This window comes from Dipodomys ordii, unplaced genomic scaffold (assembly GCF_000151885.1).
Source record: "Dipodomys ordii isolate 6190 unplaced genomic scaffold, Dord_2.0 Scaffold22, whole genome shotgun sequence".
NCBI lineage: Eukaryota > Metazoa > Chordata > Mammalia > Rodentia > Heteromyidae > Dipodomys > Dipodomys ordii.
The window spans coordinates 1,503,554-1,524,947 of NW_012267238.1; the positions used below are offsets into that span (position 1 = coordinate 1,503,554).

The 21,394-nt window shown below is 40.4% G+C and overlaps 1 protein-coding gene across 2 annotated transcripts in view; it reads right to left on the reverse strand.

Moving 5' to 3' along the window:
- Positions 1–21,394, reverse strand: part of Stim1 (stromal interaction molecule 1) — a 185,816-nt gene that overhangs the window by 66,585 nt on the left and 97,837 nt on the right. For both annotated transcript variants that reach the window (XM_013014119.1, XM_013014118.1), the window contains exon 2: positions 20,288–20,418. In XM_013014119.1, coding sequence (XP_012869573.1) covers positions 20,288–20,418 — 131 coding nt within the window. The remainder of the gene's footprint in view (positions 1–20,287; positions 20,419–21,394) is intronic.

A 21,394-nucleotide genomic window follows, 5' to 3' on the forward strand; every position in this document is an offset into this window, starting at 1 on the left:
CCCAGCAATCCCACTTTTGGGCATTTACCCAAATGTTCACAAACAAGACCACACTAAAGCTACCAGCACGACTATGTTTATTTATTGCAGCCTTATTTACCATAGCTAAGATATGGAACCAACCCAGATGCCTCTCAGTAGATGAATTCTATGCCTCCATCGGAAAGAATGGCATTGCCCCATTTGTTAGGAAATGGAAAGACGTGGAAAAAATTATATTAAGTGAAGTGACTGTGTCTTGATAGCATAAGTTCCACAGACATTTAGTTTCTGGAAATGGTTCAGTATGATAGTGCACACCTACAATCCCAACTATTAAAGAGGTGGAGATGGGAAGATCATAGTTTGATGCCAGCCTAGCAAGAAAGTTAATGAGAATATCTCAAAAACAAGTTAAAAGCAGTGCCCCAGGCAAGTCTAGGCAAAATATAGAGACCTTTTTACAACTAACTAAAGACACAAAGGTCAAGGAGAATAGCTCAAATATAGAGCACTTAACCAGCAAGCTTAAGGTACTGAATTCAATACCTACTACCTTAAGTGAAGTCCTTAGAAATGGCTTTAGGGTACTATAACAAATAAAGAAATATAAGCAAATAAAATCTGCTAAAATTTAGTAAGAAAAGCAAGAGTCTATAGTATTTAAACAAGATTGTTCCTCACCCACTCAGTGGAGAATAAACACTTCAGGCAAGAACACAGGGCTCCCTCTTCCCTCCCAGTTGGAAAGTTAACTGCCTGAATAGACAGAGAAAATCAACATTTCTCATTGCCCCCAGTTACCTGTCTAGGGGATTCAGTTCTAGGTGACTGTAGCAAAGAGGCAGGCCCGTTTTCTTCTGCTTAGCCCTCATTCATAAGACAGAAGCTTACCTTGGATGCAGCACCACCCTAGCTTATAAGATATTACTCTGGAAGAGGCAAGCCAGAAGACCAGAAGCTAGAAGACCTAAGGTGCTAGAAGCACAACAGTAAACAAAATAGATCCCTTGCCCTTGCAGAGATAATAGTCTAGACAATAATTTTTTAAATGGCTAAATTACAGAACACAGAATATGTTAAGTTCTTAAATTTCTGTTTAATAAATGTAAACTTAAAAATGATACCCAAGCCAGGCACTTATGGCTAATAGCTATAATCCTACCTACTCAGGAAGCTGAGATCTAAAGCACTGAGGATTGAATCCAGGCCAGAGAGAAAAGCCTTCAAGACCCCAATCTCTAATTATCTAGCAAAAAGCTGGGCTGAAAGTGTGGTTCAAGTGGTAGAGCACCACTTGAGAAATCCAAGTGAGAGCTCATGGCCCTGAGTCCAACCCCAATACTACCAAAGTAACGCGAGCTTACAATCACATGCATATGTGCATGTGCGCACACACGCGCGTATACACACACACACACACACACACACACACACACACTCTAGTGAGGACCTGGCAGCCAAGAGCAGGACAAAAAGTATAATTTTCACTATTAAATGGGGAGTTCTGAAACAGTTCTGGTGGATAAAATAAATATGAGAAATTACAAGGTATTTAGGACATGAAGAAGTTTGTGAAATATGTATCTGGGGTAAGATTATTCCAAGTATAGATAGGAGCTAGAATCAGGCCCTGAAGCAGAGTATTTGAGAGACAGGAAGGAATGTGGTTAAAGTAAGGAACCAGGAAGGATGGAAGTAGGAAAGAAAACAAAATGATGAGTAGGAGCCAGATCAAACAAGATTCTGTTGACTCTGTAGTTTTCACCTTGAGTGAAACATAGAGTTATTTCAGAGTTTGGAGCAAAGGAGTGCAATGATCTGGTATGTATTTCAAAAAGAAAAGAAAACTCACTGGTTGCTATATTGAAAATAGAGAAAATTGTATGGTTGGTTAACTGTTAGGAGATTATAAAGCTTTGGTACCTACAGTTGAGAAGTAGTAAAAAATGTATTTGGGGCATATTTACCAATGGATTTGGTGTAAGAGGAATTACACATTAAGAATGGGTTCAGCCTAAGTAATTCAAACAATGGAGGCACCTTCAACTGAGAAAGTTGTAGGAAAAGCATGTTCTAGGTGAAAATATTTAAAACTGATGCATGTTAAGCTTCGAATTTCCTTAAATCTTGGAATAAAATCAGGAGTATGTAACTATAACCTTAGATTTGGCAATAGATTCTTACATATTTCATCAATAGCAAGAGTACCAGTGGAAGATGGGAGGGAAAGAAAAGGAAAAAGAAAAAGGAAGGATAAAATGATCAAAGTACATCAGATGAAAAGTTCACAATGAAGTTCATTTAAAACTATCTGTGAGCCGAGTGACAGCGGCTCACGCCTGTAATCCTAGCTACTCATGAGGCTGAGATCTGAGGATCACAGTTCAAAGCCAGCCAGGGCAGGAAAGTCTGTGAAACTCTTATCGCCAATAAACCACCAGAAAACTGGAAGTGGCCCTGTGGTTCAAGTAGTAGAGTGTTTGCCTTGAGCTGAAGAGCTGAGGGACAGCACCTAGGCCCTGAGTTCAACCAAAAACCATGACCAACCAAAAACAAACAAAAAAGCCATATGTGAGCTGGGTGCAGTGGCTTGAGCCTATAATCCCAGCTACTCAGGAAGCATAGGTAGCAGGATAGCAGTCTGAGGCAAAAACACAGCTAATAACTAAAAAATAACTAAAGCCCAAAAGGAAGAGACTGTAGCTCAAGTAGTAGAGTGCTTACCTACCTATCTAAAGTGTAAGGCCCTGAGTATGAGTTCAAATTCCAATAATGCCAAAAATAACAAAAAGTAGGAAAGCTGAAAAAGGGAAGGGAAATAAAAAGAGGGTAAAATGATTAAATGTATGTATATACAGACATACCATAATGAAGGCTCCCATTTTATAAAATTAACACATACTACTTGTAATTTTAAAATAAAAAACATGAGCTTGTATGAAAAAAAATCCTGTTCATGTTGCTATCAACTCTACATCGAAATTTATGCCACCTTAAAATTACTTTTATGTTTCTTATCACTAAAAGCAGTTGTTTGGTTTGTTTTTTTAAAGCAGTGGTCCTAGCCAGATATTGATGGCTCATGCCTGTAATTCTAGCCACCTACAAGGCTAAGAATGGGGAAGAGGTCAAAGTTTGAGTCCAGACCAGGCAAAAAAGTTCAATAGAACCCCTTCTCAATCCCTAGCTGGGCAGAGTAGTGTGATCCTGTCATCCCAAACTACATGGAAAGCTGGATTCTCTATATTCATTTTTTATGCCTTTACTGGGACTTGAACTTAGGGCCAGAGTGCTATCAAAGCTAGTGCTCTACTTTCAGTTTTTTTGATGATTAATTGGAGATAAGATCTCTGGACTTTTTCTTCCCAGGATGGCTTTAAACTGTGATCCTCAGATCTCAGTCTCCTGGGTAGCTAGGACTATAACCATGAGCCAGTGGTGACAGACTCTCATTTTGTTGTTCTGGTTTTATTGGGGGGGGGGGCTGGGGATGCTCACACCACTCACTGAATGTGCACATTACTAGTGCCCCTATCTTACATATGAAGAAACCAATCTCTTGAATCTCCCTATGGCTCTCCCAAACTTGCAAACATTTTTGCCTCCTATCTTCCTGTTCATAAAGTTTCCCTTTCTTGGAATGTTCTCTTTTTTTTAGCTGATAAACTCTGGCTAATCTTTAAAAATAAAGTTCCTGTCCCACCTCCTCTGTAACGCCTGCTCCTGACATACCTTCAGCCAGAATTTACAGCCAGCTCTGTTTACTTCTAGTTCATTTTGTTTGGGATAAAATCCAAGTTCCTCAGTATGGCACAAATGTGCTTCATTCCTGCTTTTTGAGCCTCTCCCTCCTTGCCCAACTGTTACATTCCATGCTGAAGATTAAACGCCATTAACTCAAGGTTTCTAAGGATATCATATTTGTGCTTCTAGCTGGCTCATCCTTCTCAGTCCTCTCCCTAGGTAGACTACTGTTCCTTTCCCAAAATTCAGTGCAGACATCACTTCTGACTTTTTACTGGTTATTTTGGAAATTGAGTATTGAAGATTTTTATGCTCAGGTTAACTATGAAATATGATCCTTCAGATCTCATCTTCCTGAGCAACTAGGATTATAGTCTTTCCTGACGTATTTGTATGGCTTCTGTATTTCCAGAGCATGCCAAGTTCATATTTTGTCACTGCACCTATCAGGAATGGACACATTTGTCTTTCTGCCTCAATAATATAAGAAATCTTTGTAGGCAGAAAAATGTGTCTGCCTTATTAGTCTTGCATATCCAGCACCCAGGACAGAGAAGACACTAAATATATTTAGAGAAAGAAGAAAACAGGGGTAAGGAGGTAAGGAGAGAACAAAACAAGAACACATAAAAAGCCAGATATAATAATATATGCCTGTAAATCTCAGCATGGAGGGAGGAGAGAGTAAGAGGCAAGATCAAGAGTTAAAGACCAGCCAGGATTACAAAGTAAGTTCCAGATAAGAGTGGGTTACAGGGCTGGGAATGTGGCTTAGTGGTAGAGTGCTTGCCTAGCATTCATGAAGCCCTGGGTTTGATTCTTCACCACCACATAAACAGCAAAAGCTAGAAGTGGCTCTGTAGCTCAAGTGGTAGAGTGCTAGCTAGCTTTGAGCAAAAGCAGCACAGGGACAGTGCCCAGGCCCTGAGTTCAAGCCCCAGGGCTGGCAAAAAAAAAAAAGAGTGGGTTACATAGAAAAACTTTGTCTCAAACAAACAAATAAAAAGGAATCAATCCTTTGAATCCAATGAATTAGATATTGCATTGCAAACCAATTCTTTTAATATTATGATGTACACTGAATATGATACATATATAGATACAAGCATACACAGAGTGATTTTAATAACTATACAAAGAGAAAATCAAACAAAAATACCAGTAACATATGGAACTCAGCTGCCAATTCCTAAAAGGTCAGAGCTGGGCTGTAATGGCTCATGCCTATAATCCTAGCTACTCAGGAAAATGAGATCTGAAGGATCACAGTTCAAAGTCAGACTAAGCATAACTCTTCAAGACTCTATTTCCAAAATCCAATAAAAAGTCAGTCTAGAGACCTGACTCAAGTAGTAGAGTACCAGCCAAGAAAACAAGCTGAATAAACACAAGGGCTTGAATTCAATCCCTGGTTCCAGAAAGAAAGAAAGAAGAGAGAAAAGAGAGAAGGAAGGAGGGAGTAAGGAGGGAGGGAGGGAGGGAGGGGGAGGGAGGGAGGATCAGAAGCTGCAAGATGATCCTTGCATCTGCCTACCACTTTGTAGGCCCAGATTTTGCCTAGAATAACAGCATCTTTGGACTGTGTTTTTACTTCCTGGTCCTGCATACTATACTTTTGCTCCTAACTTTGTCCTTGTTCTCTGACTTGATGGGCTTTCTCTTAGCTCCTCCTTCCTTGGGCTCAGTGTTCTTCTCCTTCCTTCAGTGTCATATCTAAATGTACAAGGATACATACTCACAGAAACACAAAATTCACATAAAAACAAACACAAAAAAGTCAGCTGCTAGGGACCCGTGCCTATAATCCCAGCTACTCAGGAGGCTAAAATCTGAGGATCATGGTTCAAAAGCAGCTCAGGAAGGAAAAAGTTCGTAAGACTCTTATCTCCAATTAACCCCCAAAATACTGGAAGTGGAGGAACTGAAGCTCAACTGGTAAAATGCTAGCCTTGAGCAGAAAAAGTTCAGAGATAGCACCTAGGCTCTGAGTTTAAGCCCCAGGACTGACACCAAAACAAACAAATGAAGACACAAATAGAAAAAGACACATAAAGACAAAAAAAAAAAAGAAAACAAAAACCTATGACTATAACAAATCCCTGTCATCAACAGGATTGCCTTCCAGCATAGACAATACAGACTCCACAACAAAGAAGGGAGGAAGGAAAACAACAGCCTGCTTAGTGAGAAATAATTTCCCTGTCTGTCAAAGCAGGTCACCGTCTGGGTTTTCCTCGAAACATGAGGGATTCCATCTGGGGGAGCTGCTGCCTCATCTTGTAGCTGGCTAAGGCACTAGGACAGATTGCAAACTATGCTTACTCTCTCTGATGTGTAGCTCAGCTTCTCTGGCAACTGAGACTCTTGCCTGAGTGCCAGCTGACAATGAATCTTCTGCTATACTACCAGTTTTATACCGCCATCTTGATCTCTCTTGAAACTCATATAGTCAGTCCACTTTAAGGACTACCATTACACACTTAAGATGCACTACTGCCACTGCTTGTGTCTAGAAATGCCTCTCTAGGAGGGGGGAGGCTGGGAAGGGATGGGAAGGGTAAACAAAGGAGGAGGCTGCAATGCTTGGTAAGAAATGTACGCATTATCCTGCCCATGCAATTGTAACCCCTCTGTACAGTTTGTTCACAAATAAAATAAAATTAAATTAAAAAAAAAAAAAAAAGAAATGCCTCTCTAGCCCAAGGGCTTTCCAATTGTAAGACTATCTCATTTTCATCTGAAACCATAGACAAGAAAATGAGGTCTTCAAACTAATACACTGCAAGACTAGACTTGAATTCAGGTCAGACTCCAAAGCTCCTGCTTAAACTTCTAAAACTTTAATATCCAAGCTGTATTTGATGACATTTATAAAGTCCCAGCTACTTGGGAGGCTGAGAAAGAAGGATCACTGGAACCTAGGAGTTTGTGATCATCCTGGACAGCACAGAAACAGTCCATCTCATGAGTAAACTTAGCTAGGCATGGAGAGCACTGTAATCACATGCTGTGATCACAACACTCTAGAGACTGAGAGCAGGAAAGCTCTTGCTAGCTCTGTGTACAGACCAAGAGCCTGTCTCAAAAAACATGAATGAATACATAAATGCATGCATACATACATACTCCTGTCCAAATAGTTTATTCTAAGAAACTGACCCCCCAAAAAAAATTAGGACTGAAGCTGGGCACTGGTGGCTCACATCTGTAATCCTAGCTACTCAGGAGGCTGAGATCTGAGGATCACAGTTCAAAGCCAGCCCAGGCAGGAAAGTCTGTGCAACTCTTATCTTCAGTAAACCACCAGAAAACCGGAAGTGGCGCTGTGGCTCAAGTGGTAGAGCACTAGCCTTAAGCTGAAGAGCTGAGGGACAGCACTCAGGCCCAGAGTTCAAGCCCCATGACCAACAAAAAAAAAAAAAAAAATAGGACAGAGCTGGAATGGTAGTATACTCTTATAATCCCAGCTGTATAGGAGGCAAAGACAGGATGATTGTAGTTCGGGGCCAGCTAAGCAAAAATGTTTGTGAGATCTATCTAAAAAAAAAATTAGGCAAGGTGGCATGCGTCTGTATTCCTGGCTATATGGGAGGTAAAAAGAATATCATGTTGAAAGGCCAGCCATTGGCAAATGCAAGACTATGTATGAAAATTAAACGAAAGCAAAAAAGGCATGGAATATGGCTCAAGTGAGAGAGCACTTGCCTAGCAAGCATAAGGCCCTGAGTTCAAATGACAGAATCACAAAGCAGGAAAGGTTTGAATGTATTAGCAGAACCACAGAACTTGAACTCCATCCAAGTTGTCATCTATAAACTGTGAGCCCCTACCGATAAGTGATGGTATAGCTCCTTTATAGGTAAGTATTCATAAGGATGGGGCCAGGCCATTTCCTTAACCTAAGGAGCAGATTTCACCTGAAGAACAATGACATGAAGGTTTGATCATCTCTATTCTGTCTCAAGAACCTAAGCAGACTTCCGTTTGTACCCAGCCTATATTAAGGGCAGAGAATGTTCTGCAAGATAGGAGCTAGGATGGTAAGCTAGAAAGAAGAAAAGCAGAGAGGTGCTTCTAAAACTAAGGTCAAAGAATTACTGCAGCAAGAGAAATGCTACATCAGATAAATAACTAAGCTGAACTTATTTTGCATACAGTGAAACTTTGAGGAAAAAAAAAAGGCTAACTGAGTACCAATGGTTCATACCTGTAATCTTAGTTACTGCAGAGACTGAGATCCAGAGGATCTTGTTTCAAGGCCAGCATATGTAGAAAAGTCTCCAAGACTCCATGTCTAGAATAACCAGAAAGTCAGACACCAGTGGCTCATGCCTGTTATCCTAGCTACTCAGGAGGCTAAACTCAGAGGAACATTGTTCAAAACCAGGCAGGGCAGCAAAATTCACTAGTAGTTTATTGTAAATTAACTACCAGTCAGAAATGGAGTCATGGTAAGTAGTAGAACTGATACACGTGCGTATGTGCACACCCCCCAGAAAAAAGCAAGGCAGAAGGCATGGGTTACATGGTAGAGCACTAGCCAAGCAATCAGGCTGACCAAGTACGAAGTCCTGAGTTCAAACACCACTAACACCAAGAAGAAAAGAGTGGGAGGGCTGCCAAACTTGTGCCAAAGAAGGAAAATCTACACCCAGAATTTTTTAGCCAGGGATGAAAGGGAGAGTTCTACTTCCCAGGGGCTGGGCTAGCTCCTTGGAATGATACTGAAGCAGTGGGACTCACAGGGAGACTGAGAACAAAGGTTAATCCTGAAGAAACAAAATCAGGGCTCTTGGGCCGATTGCTTTGAGACCTTTCCACAAAGAGTTACATAAGGATCAAGAAATTGAATCAGGCCTCTGGTATGTGGGTAAGAGGGAATTACTTATAGCTTCTTTGACATCTTAACTTCCTTGAATGCAATGCCAACTTAAAACGGGGAGAAGGGCCCAGTGCCTGTGGCTCACACCTGTAATCCTAGCTACTCAGGAGGCTGAGACATAAGGATTACGGTTTGAAGTCAGCCCTTGCAGGAAAGTCTAAGAGACTCTTATCTCCCATTAACCACCAAAAAGCTGCAAGTAGAACTGTAGTCAAGTTGTAGAGTGCTAGTCTTGAGCAGAAAAGCTCAGGGACAGTGCCCAGTCCACACACACACACACACACACACACGCACGTACGCACGCATGCACGCGCGAAGAGGAAGAAGGAAAGAAGGAAGGAGAGAGGAAGGAAAAAAAGAAAAGAAAGAAAAGAAAGAAAAGAAAGTGATGGAAGGAGATACTTCTCCTAAAGAGAATGCCACAGTATTCATGATTCTGTGTCTTTAAAAATCATAGATATCCATCCAAACAACAGATTGATTGTAGTAAATAGTACTTCAGACTCAGAAGTAACCCAACAGCTCTATCAAATCTGGGTGGAGAGAAATACAGACAGAAATCAACGTGGCTTTCAAAGTGTCACTGCACCCTAATGAGTAAGGGTTAGGTGACAGAAAGTTTAGTGGGAGGTGACTACTACAACTCAGAGCAATGACATTTTTTAAAAACTGTTTGTGCCATTACTGTTTATATGAGTACTGTCTGTCCCTTAGCCTTTTCATTCAAGACTGTTGCTCTACCATTTAAGCCATAGTTCCAATTCTCAAAGTCTGTGAGAAAAGAGACTTTATTGTCTCAGCTAGCTTTAAACCCTGATCCTCAGATCTCAGCCTCCTGAGTAGCTAGGATTACAGGCATGAGCCACAGATGCCAGCTGATATATTTTTTAATATGAGATATAATGCACATACCTACTATAGTGTAAGACTTAGTAGTTTTTAGTATATCCAAGGAGAATATAATGAAATCATCTCTACAATCTAACTTTAGAACACTATTACCAGCTTGATGCCAATCTGAGAAACAATAATTAAAAATATATAAGAACTATTTCAATATGTTTTCTTGATTATATGAGAAAAATTAATATTTTCCTGATATGTTTATTATAAAGATTGCATGATAAGGGGAGGTGAATCTGATCAAAATACACTGTAGGTAGATATGGACATGTTCAAATAAAACATCCTTGTATGATTAATTGATACTAATAAAAATGTGGAAAAAATTAAATTAAAAAGACTGCATGAGAGAAGTGTATGTCAGAGTGACTAGCACAAGCCTAGCATATAGTAGCAGTGATAATAGGAGGAGAAACTATAATTCTGCACTATAAACTAGACCACAGGCTGGGCGCCTTCAATTCATCATTGCCATAATCCTTTTAAGGATGTAATTGCTACTCCCATTTACAGTGAGGAAATAATAGTTCATGAAGTTTCAGAAGTTTTCCAAGGTCATATGCATAATCATTGGGGAAAGAATACCTCCCAACATCATCTTTCTTGCCCCCAAAGCTTATACTTCTGCTTTCCACATCGCCTTTCAGCATTTTCAGCATCTTTTTATTGTGTATCTATATCCCTCTACTTGGCTTTTCTCTGAGTCTTTCTTATTGTTTAACTAAAGTGATTTGGCCTCCAGCCAGATTCTGCACACGATTCAAATACTGGGAAGAGAGGTCAGAAAAGAGAGAGATAGACATATCTACAGGTCATACATACACTAATATATCAGGAGCCCAGAACTGAGAAACTCTAGAGAAACAACCCACATTGACTCAACTTCTTTCCTAAGAAGTTCATAAACCCATAAATAACTTCTTTCTTAAGAAGTTCATAAATCTTGCCTAAGGAGAAGTTCATAAATCCAAAGTACTCTATCCCCATAACACTGACCAAGCAACTCTGTTTTCTTACTCAAGTTCAAAATTCAAAATAATTCATCTCGGTACCTTTATATCTAAGGGCTGCATCGAACACTGTAGGAGAAACAGAAGAATAAAACCTGATTTTTTGCCAGGCATGGTGACACAAACCTACAATCCCAGCATTGGGGAGGCTGAGGAAAAAAGATTCTATGTTCAGTCAGTTGGGGCTACATAACAAAAATCTGCCATAAAGGATAAATACTTAACAACCGAAAGCCCTGGTTCTTTGCCCTCAGAGGATCTCAAAGTCTAAATTACAATGCAGAACAGAGCCACATGTCAAATGGGAGGTTCAGGCTATGTACGCTAGAGACCCCAAAGGTGAAGGATTATTTTCCACAGTAGACATGTCTTCTTAGAAGAAACATTAATCTAGACTAGAAGTTTTCAACTGAGGCTAATTCTTTTTCCCAGGGAAATTAACAATTGTAACAGCTACAAAGGTTATAGAAGAGAGATTTGCTGCTGGAATACAGTATGCAGAGAAAGGAAGCTTCTAGCTGCACACAGAGACAGCTCCCCATAGTGAAGAACTATATGGCCTAAAATACTAATAATGCTGAGTATGAGAAACTTGATCTAGGCCTCGGTGGAGGCAAAATGGGAGGCAGAGGATGCCAAGATAAACATTTATCTGGAGCAAGGGTACAAGAGTTGGATATGAAGAACATGTTTGGCATAGCTGTAGCATAGAGTAAGGGAATGAATGTGGCATAATGTGAACTAGTCAGATCAGCTACCACCAGATTGTGAGAGACCTGAGGGCAGGATAGAATTTAGATTAATTTTAAATAAGCAAAAGTCACTGATTTAGAGTTTAATAATCAAGATGTGTGTGTGTGTGTGTGTGTGTGTGTGTGTGTGTGTGTGTGTGTGTGTTTGAAATATAATTTTTCTATTCAGTTCAGGCTGCCCTGGAACTTGATTGAAATCCTTTTGCTTCAGGTCCCAAGTGCTAGGATTGTAGGCATGCACCACCATGCCTGGCCTAGTTTAATAATCTTTAAATGGAATTAATAGCACCTAGCTCACAGAATATTTGAGAACTGAATGCTGCATATGTAATCAGCCAGCACAAGACTTGGTACATGGCAGAAATAATCCCTTTCCAGCATAGTGTTATAGTTATCTGGATAAAGGAAATGAGGCCCAAAGCCCAAGAAGTAACAATAGTTCCCAGTCATGGTAATAACTTTCATACATAACCCTGCTGCTCACTTTCATTTAGATTAACCCATGCTAACCACAGCACTTGACTTTCCCTCCTCTCCCTACACACTTCTTCATGTCAAGTTTAGTTTCTGCTGGCCTTTTGGATTACTGCAAGTGAATTTGATGACTATGCTCTTCACATTCCAACTGGTGCCAGGTTCCAACACTGCTCCACTCTCACTGCCTCCCAGGACCTACCCTTCTCCTACTTGGTGGGACAAGGAAAACAAGAGGAAAGAAGTTTGCTTTTATCCAAGTAAAAGTCTAAGTACATCTCATAACAGTACTATAAAATGACCTTATTGCTCAAAATCATCTATCTTCCCTAATGGGTAAGGAAAAATTAGATCTCACTCAGACCTTCCATTAAAGCCAGATCTCCCTGCCCACCTCCAATCCTCCCCTCGCCCCCAACACACACATATACAGCATGGCTTACTTGTTCAACTGGTGCTCTACCATTTCTGCCACATCTCTGGCCCTGCTTTTTGCTGATTGGTTTTTAGAAATGGAGTCTCTCACAGACTTTTCTGCCAGAAATTGTTTCTAATTGCAATCCTCCAGGTCTCAGCCACCTGAGTTGCTAAGATTACAGGCATGAGCCACTGGATGCCTATCTAACCCCAAACCTTTGAGAAAATACAGAAGCATAGGTAGAAGACTAAATGAGCTTCTAGAGAAACAGTAGCTTTTAGAAACACATGTCCTTGTTCTGTTATTACCTCTTCCTTAACATCAACACTACAGGAAATAACATAACTGCCTCTGGTAATGTCCTGACCCTAACCCTAATCAAGTCAGCCACACTGCTGAGGGCGTCACAGGATGATGACAAAATTTGTTTGGAACTCTTGTTGATGTTGTTATTTTGGGCACGCGCGCACGCGCGTGCACACACACACACACACACACAGAGACACCACGAGAAGATTTGTTGCTCATAGACTGGAAGTACAAGGTCAAGACAACAGATTGTTTATGTATGTATGTATGAATGTATTTAGGAGGTTCTTATCTTTTTTAGTTAAGCTTACATTAGTTAAAGGGGAGGGATTTCATTGTTAGCTTTCTGTATGTGTTTACAATACAGTCCAATCAAGCTAACCCATCCTATCATCTCCCTTCTCCCTTCCCAAGACAATTTCAATGGGCTTTATTGTTCTGATTTCATAAATGCAATCTATTTTGACTGTATTCATCCTCTTGCGTCTTCCTTGTTAGCCCAACTGTCTCCTGTTTTAAGAATTGGTTGTTGCTCTTTTGTTACTGTATGGTGGTAGGGATGGATCCCAGAGCCTTTCCATGTGAGGCAAGTGCCCCACCACTGAGCTGAATCCCTAGCCCTAATTTAGAGCTACTGTTAAATAGGCCAACTCTCACTAACTTATTGTCATATTAGGGGGGAGGGGAACATGGAGTTAGCACCTATCATGTGCCAGGTATTTAGCTTAGGGTTTTGCATACATTAAACTATCGCCAATCCTGAAAATAGTTATTCTCAGACAGCTCAAAAAAAGTAGACCCTACTGACAAGTTATTTGTCTACAGTCACAGCCAGTAAGTGGCAAAACAAAATTTTGAATGCAGACCTGTTTTCATCAAAATGTATGCTCTTTCTGATGACAAGAAGAAAATAACCACAAAAACTTTTGCTAAACTTTGTATATGCATCAGGCATTGCACAAGGTAACATATGCACTATTCATTTAATCTTTGCAAAAATTTTATAAGATACCTAACTTCATTATTACTCTAATTGCTAATATTAAGAGACAGGATGGTAGAGATTATGTAACTTTCCAAGTTCCCACAGCTAATATAAGGAAGCAGAGTCAGGTGTGTGTGCCTCCAGCGCACACTGTATATACTTCACCAGCAGAGATAGGTACTAACAGAATCATACGTAGATGTGCAGAACTTCCTGGGTTCATTCTACTTCCTACTCATTTCTCACCTCCCAAAATGAGCACATCTTTACTCAGAACTCCTATGTTAGCCTGATACTGTTACTATAGTGGCACTGGTCATTTATTTGACACAGTTATTAAGTACATTCTCTGTTACAGGCTATACAACAACTGTGACAAAAGCCAGTCCCTGTCCTAACAGAGTTCACAATTTGGTAAGAGAAACACACCAATCAGACTTATGCTAAATACAACTGTCAGATATGTAGAGGAAACAGATATAGGGAGGAAAGGGAAAAAGAAAAGTAACTCGCACTTACTAAACTTGAATTGTAAGTCAGATACTATGCTGGAAACTCTTTTAGTTAATATACAAAATTAACTTTGTGTGTGTATATAGTTCTATGTGTCCTAATACATATTTAGAGTCACATAATAGCCTCTAACACCTGGATAGGCAAAGGATAATTCTTTTATCCAATAAATCCCTTCAAGCTTTACAGTCAAACTTCCACTACATTGCTAACCTGGTAACTACTGACATTAGTTCCATCCCTATAGACTCTGCCTTCCTCAAATTACCATAAAAATGGAATCATAAAGTATGTAAGTTTTGAGACTGGTTTCTTTCACTCAGCATCACGTCTCTGAGATTTATCTATGTAGTATGCTACAACAGTTCCTTCCTGCTGGGCGCTGGTGGCTCACACCTGTAATCCTAGCTACTCAGGAGGCTGAGAGCTAAGGATCATGGTTCAAAGCCAGCCCAGCTTATTTCCATTAAACTACCAGAAAAGGCATAAGTGGTGGAGCACTAGACTTGAGCAAAAGCAGCTCAGGAACAACACCCAGGCCAGAGTTCAAGCCCCAGGACTGGTACACATACAGGAAAAAAAAATGTTCATTCCTTTTTATAGCTGAGTAATTTTTCATATTTTGGTTATCCATTCACAACAGATGAACATTTGGGTTGGTTCATTTTTTTAAGATTGTGACTAAAGCTGCTATAAATATTCATGGACAAGTTAACATGCTAGCTCTCAAGAAGCTGAGGCAGGAGGATGACAAGCTGGAGGCCAGTGTGGGTTACATGAGTTCCATGCCACTGTGGACTTTGGAAGAATAGGTCTCAAAAAAACAAACAAACAAAAATATCAGCCAGGCATGGTGGCACATGTCTTTAAACCAAGCTACTCAGGAGTTTTACAGGCTGAGGCCCCCTGGCAGAAAAAAAAATTAGTAAGACCCCTTCTCAACCAATAATGTAGGAAAGGTAGTAGATGCTTGTGGCACCCATGCTCAGAAAAAGTATAGGCAGAAATATTGTGATTAGAGTCCAGCCCTGAACAAAAAGCCTCTATAAGAAAAGTAACTAACAGCAAAACAAAAATCAAAAACCTGGGGCTTGCTCAAGTGGTAGAGCATCTGTCTAGCAAGGTGAAGACTATGAGTTTGAATCCATGCCCTGCCCCCCTCCATGAATTTAAATGTAAATTCTTCTGTAGGGTCAATAGCCAGAAGTAGAATTTCTGGCAGCCTGTGGTAAGCTATATTTTTTATTATTCTTTGGGGTAGTGGGGCCTGAACTCTGGGCCTATGCACTGTCCCTCAGCTCTTCAGCTCAAGGCTAGTGCTCTACCACTTGAGCCACAGCGCCACTTCCGGCTTTTTTTTTTAATGTTTATGTGGTGCTGAGGAATCGAACCCAGGGCCTCATGCATGCAAGGCAAGCACTCTACCACTGAGCCACCTTCTCAGCCCATAAACACAAATCTTATCTACTTTGCTCACCAAGGAATCTCAAGCCTTCTTAATCAATACCTGGCATATAAATCGGTATTAATTTTTTTTTTGTTTAAGCAAGGCATGCCTGAAATACTACCTACTCAAGGAGGCTGAGATTTGAGGATCACAAGCCAACCCATGCAGGCAAGTTTGTGAGACTCTAATTTCAGGCCAAATAGCCTCAAAGTGCAGCTGTGGCTCAAGTGGTAGAGTACTAACTTTGGGTAAAAAAGCTTGCAGTGAGCTCCTAGGCCCTGAGTTCAAGCCCTAGTACGGGCACAAAAAAAAAAAAAATACCGTATTTGTTTAATGACTGAGTAAATACTTTCATTTTATATTTACAGTCCAGAAAAGAAAATAACACCTTTCTCTAAGACTGATCCAATTAAGCAGAGTACTGTATGACCACCTTAGACTATGAAGACAATCTGACAGTTCCACACCACAGCACACCTTTGACTATGGGCAGTGTTGTCACCACAGATCTGTGAAGAACGTAAGTCATGAATGCTCAGACTGCTAACTTGGCAGAACCTCCAGCTAGCTTTGCCAGAAAAGACCAATACCAACAGTGCCAATCTGCTTATCTGATGAACCTACTATATACTGCTTCTGCTCTCCAGAAAAGGTAAAAACAGCATTTGAATAGCCAGACTACCTGACCCTCTCCAACAAATGATTACTATTTTCCACAAAATATCTAAGTCTCAGTTTAGCTAAGCCTCATTTCACATCTCTTGGTAGATTAAATATAGCAATTAGTCAATAAGAATGAATGAGAGAAGGAAAAAACTGTAAGAAGCAAGCACAATAATCACATTGGAGGAAGTGGCGCTGTGGCTCAAGCGGTAGGTACTAATATGATAACATACATACTTTGATACAAAGAAAGCTAACACTCTGGTTACAGTAGTCTGTAAAAAGAAAGACTTACTTCAAAAATGGCTTAAAAGGGGCTGGGAAGGTGGCTCAGTGGTAGAGTGCTTGCCTTGCATGCCTGAGGCCCTGGGTTTCATTCCTCAGCACCACATAAGCAAAAAGAAAAAAGCTGGAAGTGGCGCTGTGACTCAAGTGGTAGAGCGCTAGCCTTGAGCTGAAGAGCTGAGGGACAGCGCCCAGGCCCAGAGTTCGGGCCCCACGACCGAACCCCCAAAAAAATGGCTTAAAAAATTTTTTGTAAGGGGGTGGGGGGAGGCTGGGAAGGGATGGGAAGGGGAAACAAAGGAGGAAGCTACAATGCTTGATAAGAAATGCACTCATTATTTTGCCCATCTAATTGTAACCCCTCTGTACAGTATTTTCACAATAAAAAATAAAAATTAAAAAAAATTGTTGTACGTAAGAACTAGGGTTTGAAATCATGGCTTCATAAGTAGTAGGCAGGTGCTCTACCATTTAAGCCACACTTCCAGACATTTTTCTCTAGTCATTTTTGAAAAAGGGTTTTGATCTGTTCAGGCAGGCCTGGACCACAATCCTCCTGTTTTCATAGCTGAGAATTGACACATGCCACCAATCCATCTTTTTCTACTGAGTTAGGATATCTCAATCATTTTCACCCAGACTGACCTGGAACCACAATCTTCTCATAATCTTGGCCTCCTATATGGCTGGAATGACAGGTACATATCACTTCATCTAGCTACTGGTTGGGATAGGGGTCTCAAGAACATTTTCCCCACAGCTGGCAATTCTCCCAGTCTACGTTTCTCAAATAGCTAGGATTAGAGGTGTAAGTTACTCATTTTTGTGGCCAAAAATGGCAAAAAGTTTTAACATTTAGCCCTCAAGTTCACTTTAGTTACCTGGAAAACTTGCCAATATGAGACTGAGTAAATGAGATCTTAATAGAGCGTAACTTTAAATTTCTACTAAGGTACTAGGGTAATCAACAATGGTTTTAGATGGATCATAAAATCGCAGGTCTTTGACAGCCAACATAACCAGTTTCTCATAATACCTCACCATTCATTACCTAATATTCTAGGCTCTGAGTTATCTACCCAACTTTCTAGTTAGATCCCAAATGCCAAGGCTGTCTCATGTATGGTTGGATGGAATTAAGCATGTATATTTTACTACTCTCTCCAGGACAGTAGCCTGTGATTGTAAAACCCAAACTAGCAGGCCTTTGCAACCACAAGAGGCCTGGGGTTGCAGCAGAAAGCAGGGGAAGCAAGGCAAGGCAGAAGCTATGCTGAAAAAGAACATCTCACCACTGGCTCAAAGAAGAGCAGGATGACAGCTTTTGTGTTATTTTTGAACAGTTTGTGCTGATGAAATTTTTGTTGTGGTAACATTCCTCTAAAAAGAACATTTTCTTCCTTCCCTCATTGACAAAGCAATTCAACAGAATGTGAAAAAGGAGGAGTGGATGACAAAGATATCCAGGCATTTATAGATCTTGGATTATATCACCTTTTAACAGTTGTGCTTCCCTTACCATCCTAGGGCAATGCCCGGGAGCAGTGATCAGGACACCTCTAGGTTTCACTCCCCATCAAACATGACTATTCTTCACATAGACAAAACAAATTTTGACCCCCTTTGGAGACCAATGACACTTCTAAATATAACCAGAAGTTCAGATACTTTTTTATTTGTGCCAGTACTGAGCTTTGAACTCAGAGCCATGCACTTTCACTTAAGCTTTTCTACTACTTGAGCCACAGCTCCACTTACAGCTTTTTGCTAGTTAACTGGAGATGAATCTCAGATTTGTCTGCCCAGGCTAGCTTCAAATTGTGATCCTCAAACCTCAGCCACCTGAGGTGGCTAGGATTACAAAATTCAGATACTTTCATTGTGGTGGTCATTCTTGTTCAAGAACTTATTATTGACTATTTCAACAAAAGTTTACATATTTCAACCTGATTTCCTGGGCTATACTTTAAATATTCTGATGATTTTTCTATCACAGTCTTTCTAACTAAACCAACTCACCATACCATCTCTATACCTTTGTTCACACTGGTTCTTGCTCAGCTAGACTTACCCATTCTATCTCTCTCCTTAAATTCCTTATATATTACATGTTTCATCCTAACAGAAGAATTCCTTCTGCTGACCAGTTAACAGAGTTCTGTTTTCTATTTGCCCATCTTCAATGACAAGTAGCTCAATATTTAATAAAGAAGCTTCTCCTGTAACAAATTGCTCTAAGTATTAAGCAATTTTTTTTATTTTAGAAGACTACTATGTGTGCTTATTACTTTCCCCACTTGGATTTGCCCTAAGAATAAAAGAAACAATATAGCAGAACTTAAACAGATGGACTTTGAATTCAGATCTAAACTCACATCCAGCATTTCCTTAAACAAAATGCTTAGTATTGCCAAGATTCCTTTCCCTGGTAATGAAATCAACTTTATGTTAAGAAAACTGGATGACTCTATGAAAATGCTTAATACTATCTGGCCTATGAAGATGTATCTTGTTCCCCAGACCCTCCCTCTCTGTCCTCTCCTGGCTGCCAGGAGATAAGCAGCTTTTCTTTGCCATGTGCTCCAGCCATGATGATTCTGACTCACCACAGGCCCAGAAACAATGAAACAACCGACCATGGCTGAAACTGTTAAAATTATATGCCACAATGATCCCTCCTCCCCTAATTTTCTTTTCTCATAAGTTGTTTTTTTCATAAAATAAAAAAACTAACAGTCTCCTTCAGGCTCAACTTTCTTCTCTAGACCATAAAATGTATGAAGACATAATATATTTGTCTGATATGCTATCTCATCTTTCTACCTAGTACAGTAAATGGCACATACATAATACTTAATAATACTTAACTATGCTGAATGCTCTTGATAACATATTTTCATACTCTTCTTCATTTATGTTACCTCTCTATGTATAGTCCTTGCAATTCTAAGTCCTTCTGACAATGTGACATCCAAAACTCAAATGTACAGCCAGCAAAGGTGAGAGACTAGACTCTTATAATACACAGTATATCACTGTGAAGATTTGGCATAACTTGGAAGCTTCACCAAATGGCTTGTTCATATTGTGCTTGAAATCATGAAACCTTTCAATCTTTTCACAGAATAACAGAGCTTTACCCATTTAGAGATTACTCTAGTTCCTTTGGTCTATCTGGACCAGTCAAACTAGCTCCTGCAACTATATCTCCAAAGTAAAGTATGAAGCTCCCTTAGGTGGGATTTGTTTTGCTTTTTTTCCCCACATGCCATCATAGGCTGAATAAAGACTGAAACAGCAGGATTACACCACAGATCAGAGAGGTTGATGTGGTGGCTCATCCCTACAATACCAGCTACTAGGGAGGCAGAGACTGGAAGAATCACAGTTCAAAAGTCAGCAAGACTTCAACTCAAAAAGGAAGATGGTACACGCTTGTCATCCCAGATATGAAGGAGGTTGTAGAATGCAGGATTGAGGTCTGAAGCTGGTCCCAAGCCCCACACCATCAAAAAAAAAAGTGAAACCCTACCCAAAGGATAACTAAAACAAAAAAAAGGGCTGGGGCTATGGCTCAAGTGATAGAGTGCCTGCCTAGCAAGTATGAGGCCCTGGATTAATAACTGTTTTTTTTAAAACTAAGGAAATTATAGGGAACAGCTCAGGAAAACTCTCTCCCAAATAACATGGTAGTCAGTGTAATGGTACTAGCCAGTAGGCACAGACACAAGCACAAGACTGCAGTCTGCCTGGCTAGCTCTTAAGAGAGCTATTCTGCTGAGAGTCACCTTGCCCAGTGGGAATGAGTTCCCAGAGAACAAGCCAGCAGAGCGCATCTTCCCAGGGGGAATACTCTAGGCAGCTTTCAGGGATTGTTACACACATAAAGAGAAGAGAGACAAGGCAAGTAAGAAGTTCACCTCATCACTTTCTTCCACATCCACATCACCATTGGCATCATCATCCATCAGCTTGTGGATGTTGCGGACTGCTTCAAAGCTTAGCTTCTCATCCTCACTGTCACAAAGGGGCTTGTCAATCCGGCAAAATTCTGTACAAGAAAAGGGAGATAAAACATTACTCAGAGGGAGGGGGAGGGAAGGAGAGAGGGAAGGATGGAGAAAGAGAGAAAGACAAAGCAAGGTCGGGTTAAAGCTGTGAAGGTTAGCCATGACCTGAAATACCCTCATCAATTTAATGATTTACTTGTCTGCCTGCCAGAGACAACAGTAGGACAGGACAGGTCACATCTCTTGCCATATGTTCAAATTCTTTTCAAAATAAGAAAGGGATATAAATATTACATTGCAAAGTGTGGCATATATGACTCTATAGAAGTATGCTGCTGAATGCTGAAGCTCAAAGATATCAGAAACAAATTGTGCCTAAAGTCAAAGAGCAGAAGATAGTCAGTGAAAGTTAAGGTCTGCTCACCCTCATGCCAGCACTTCTGTCTTTTTGTTCAGGTGACCAGACACTTTTGGTTACTTTCACTTTTTGTTTGTTTAAAAAAAAAGATAAAAAGCTGTAATTTTAGTTAAATGGTGAATTATAGTATATATCAAAGAAATACTCTTCTTTGCAGTTCAGAGATTGATTATGCAATACTTTTTATGTCTGATACTGAGCTTGAAGTCAAGGCCTTGAGCAATGGCTCTTAGTCAAGGCTGAGGCTCTACCACTTAAGCCACTCCTTCAGTTTGGCATTTTTTCTGGTTTTCAGGACTTTTCTGCCTGGACTCTCTTCAAACTATGATTCTCCAGGTCTCAGCCTCCTGAGAAGCTGGGATAACAGGCATGAGCCTACTGGTGCATGGATCCACAGCACTTAATGAGAGTTGCATATTTGCATAGTTATGAATTCTGGAAGCCTAAGATCAGGATGACAGCGCTATTGAGTTCTGTGAGGAATCTCTTCCTAGACTGCAGAGTCCACCACAGCCTTCCTTCAGGCTCTGTATGAGGAGGGGAGTTGCAGGGGGAGGAGGGGGGGGAGGAGGAGGAGGGGGAGGAGGAGGAGGAGGAGG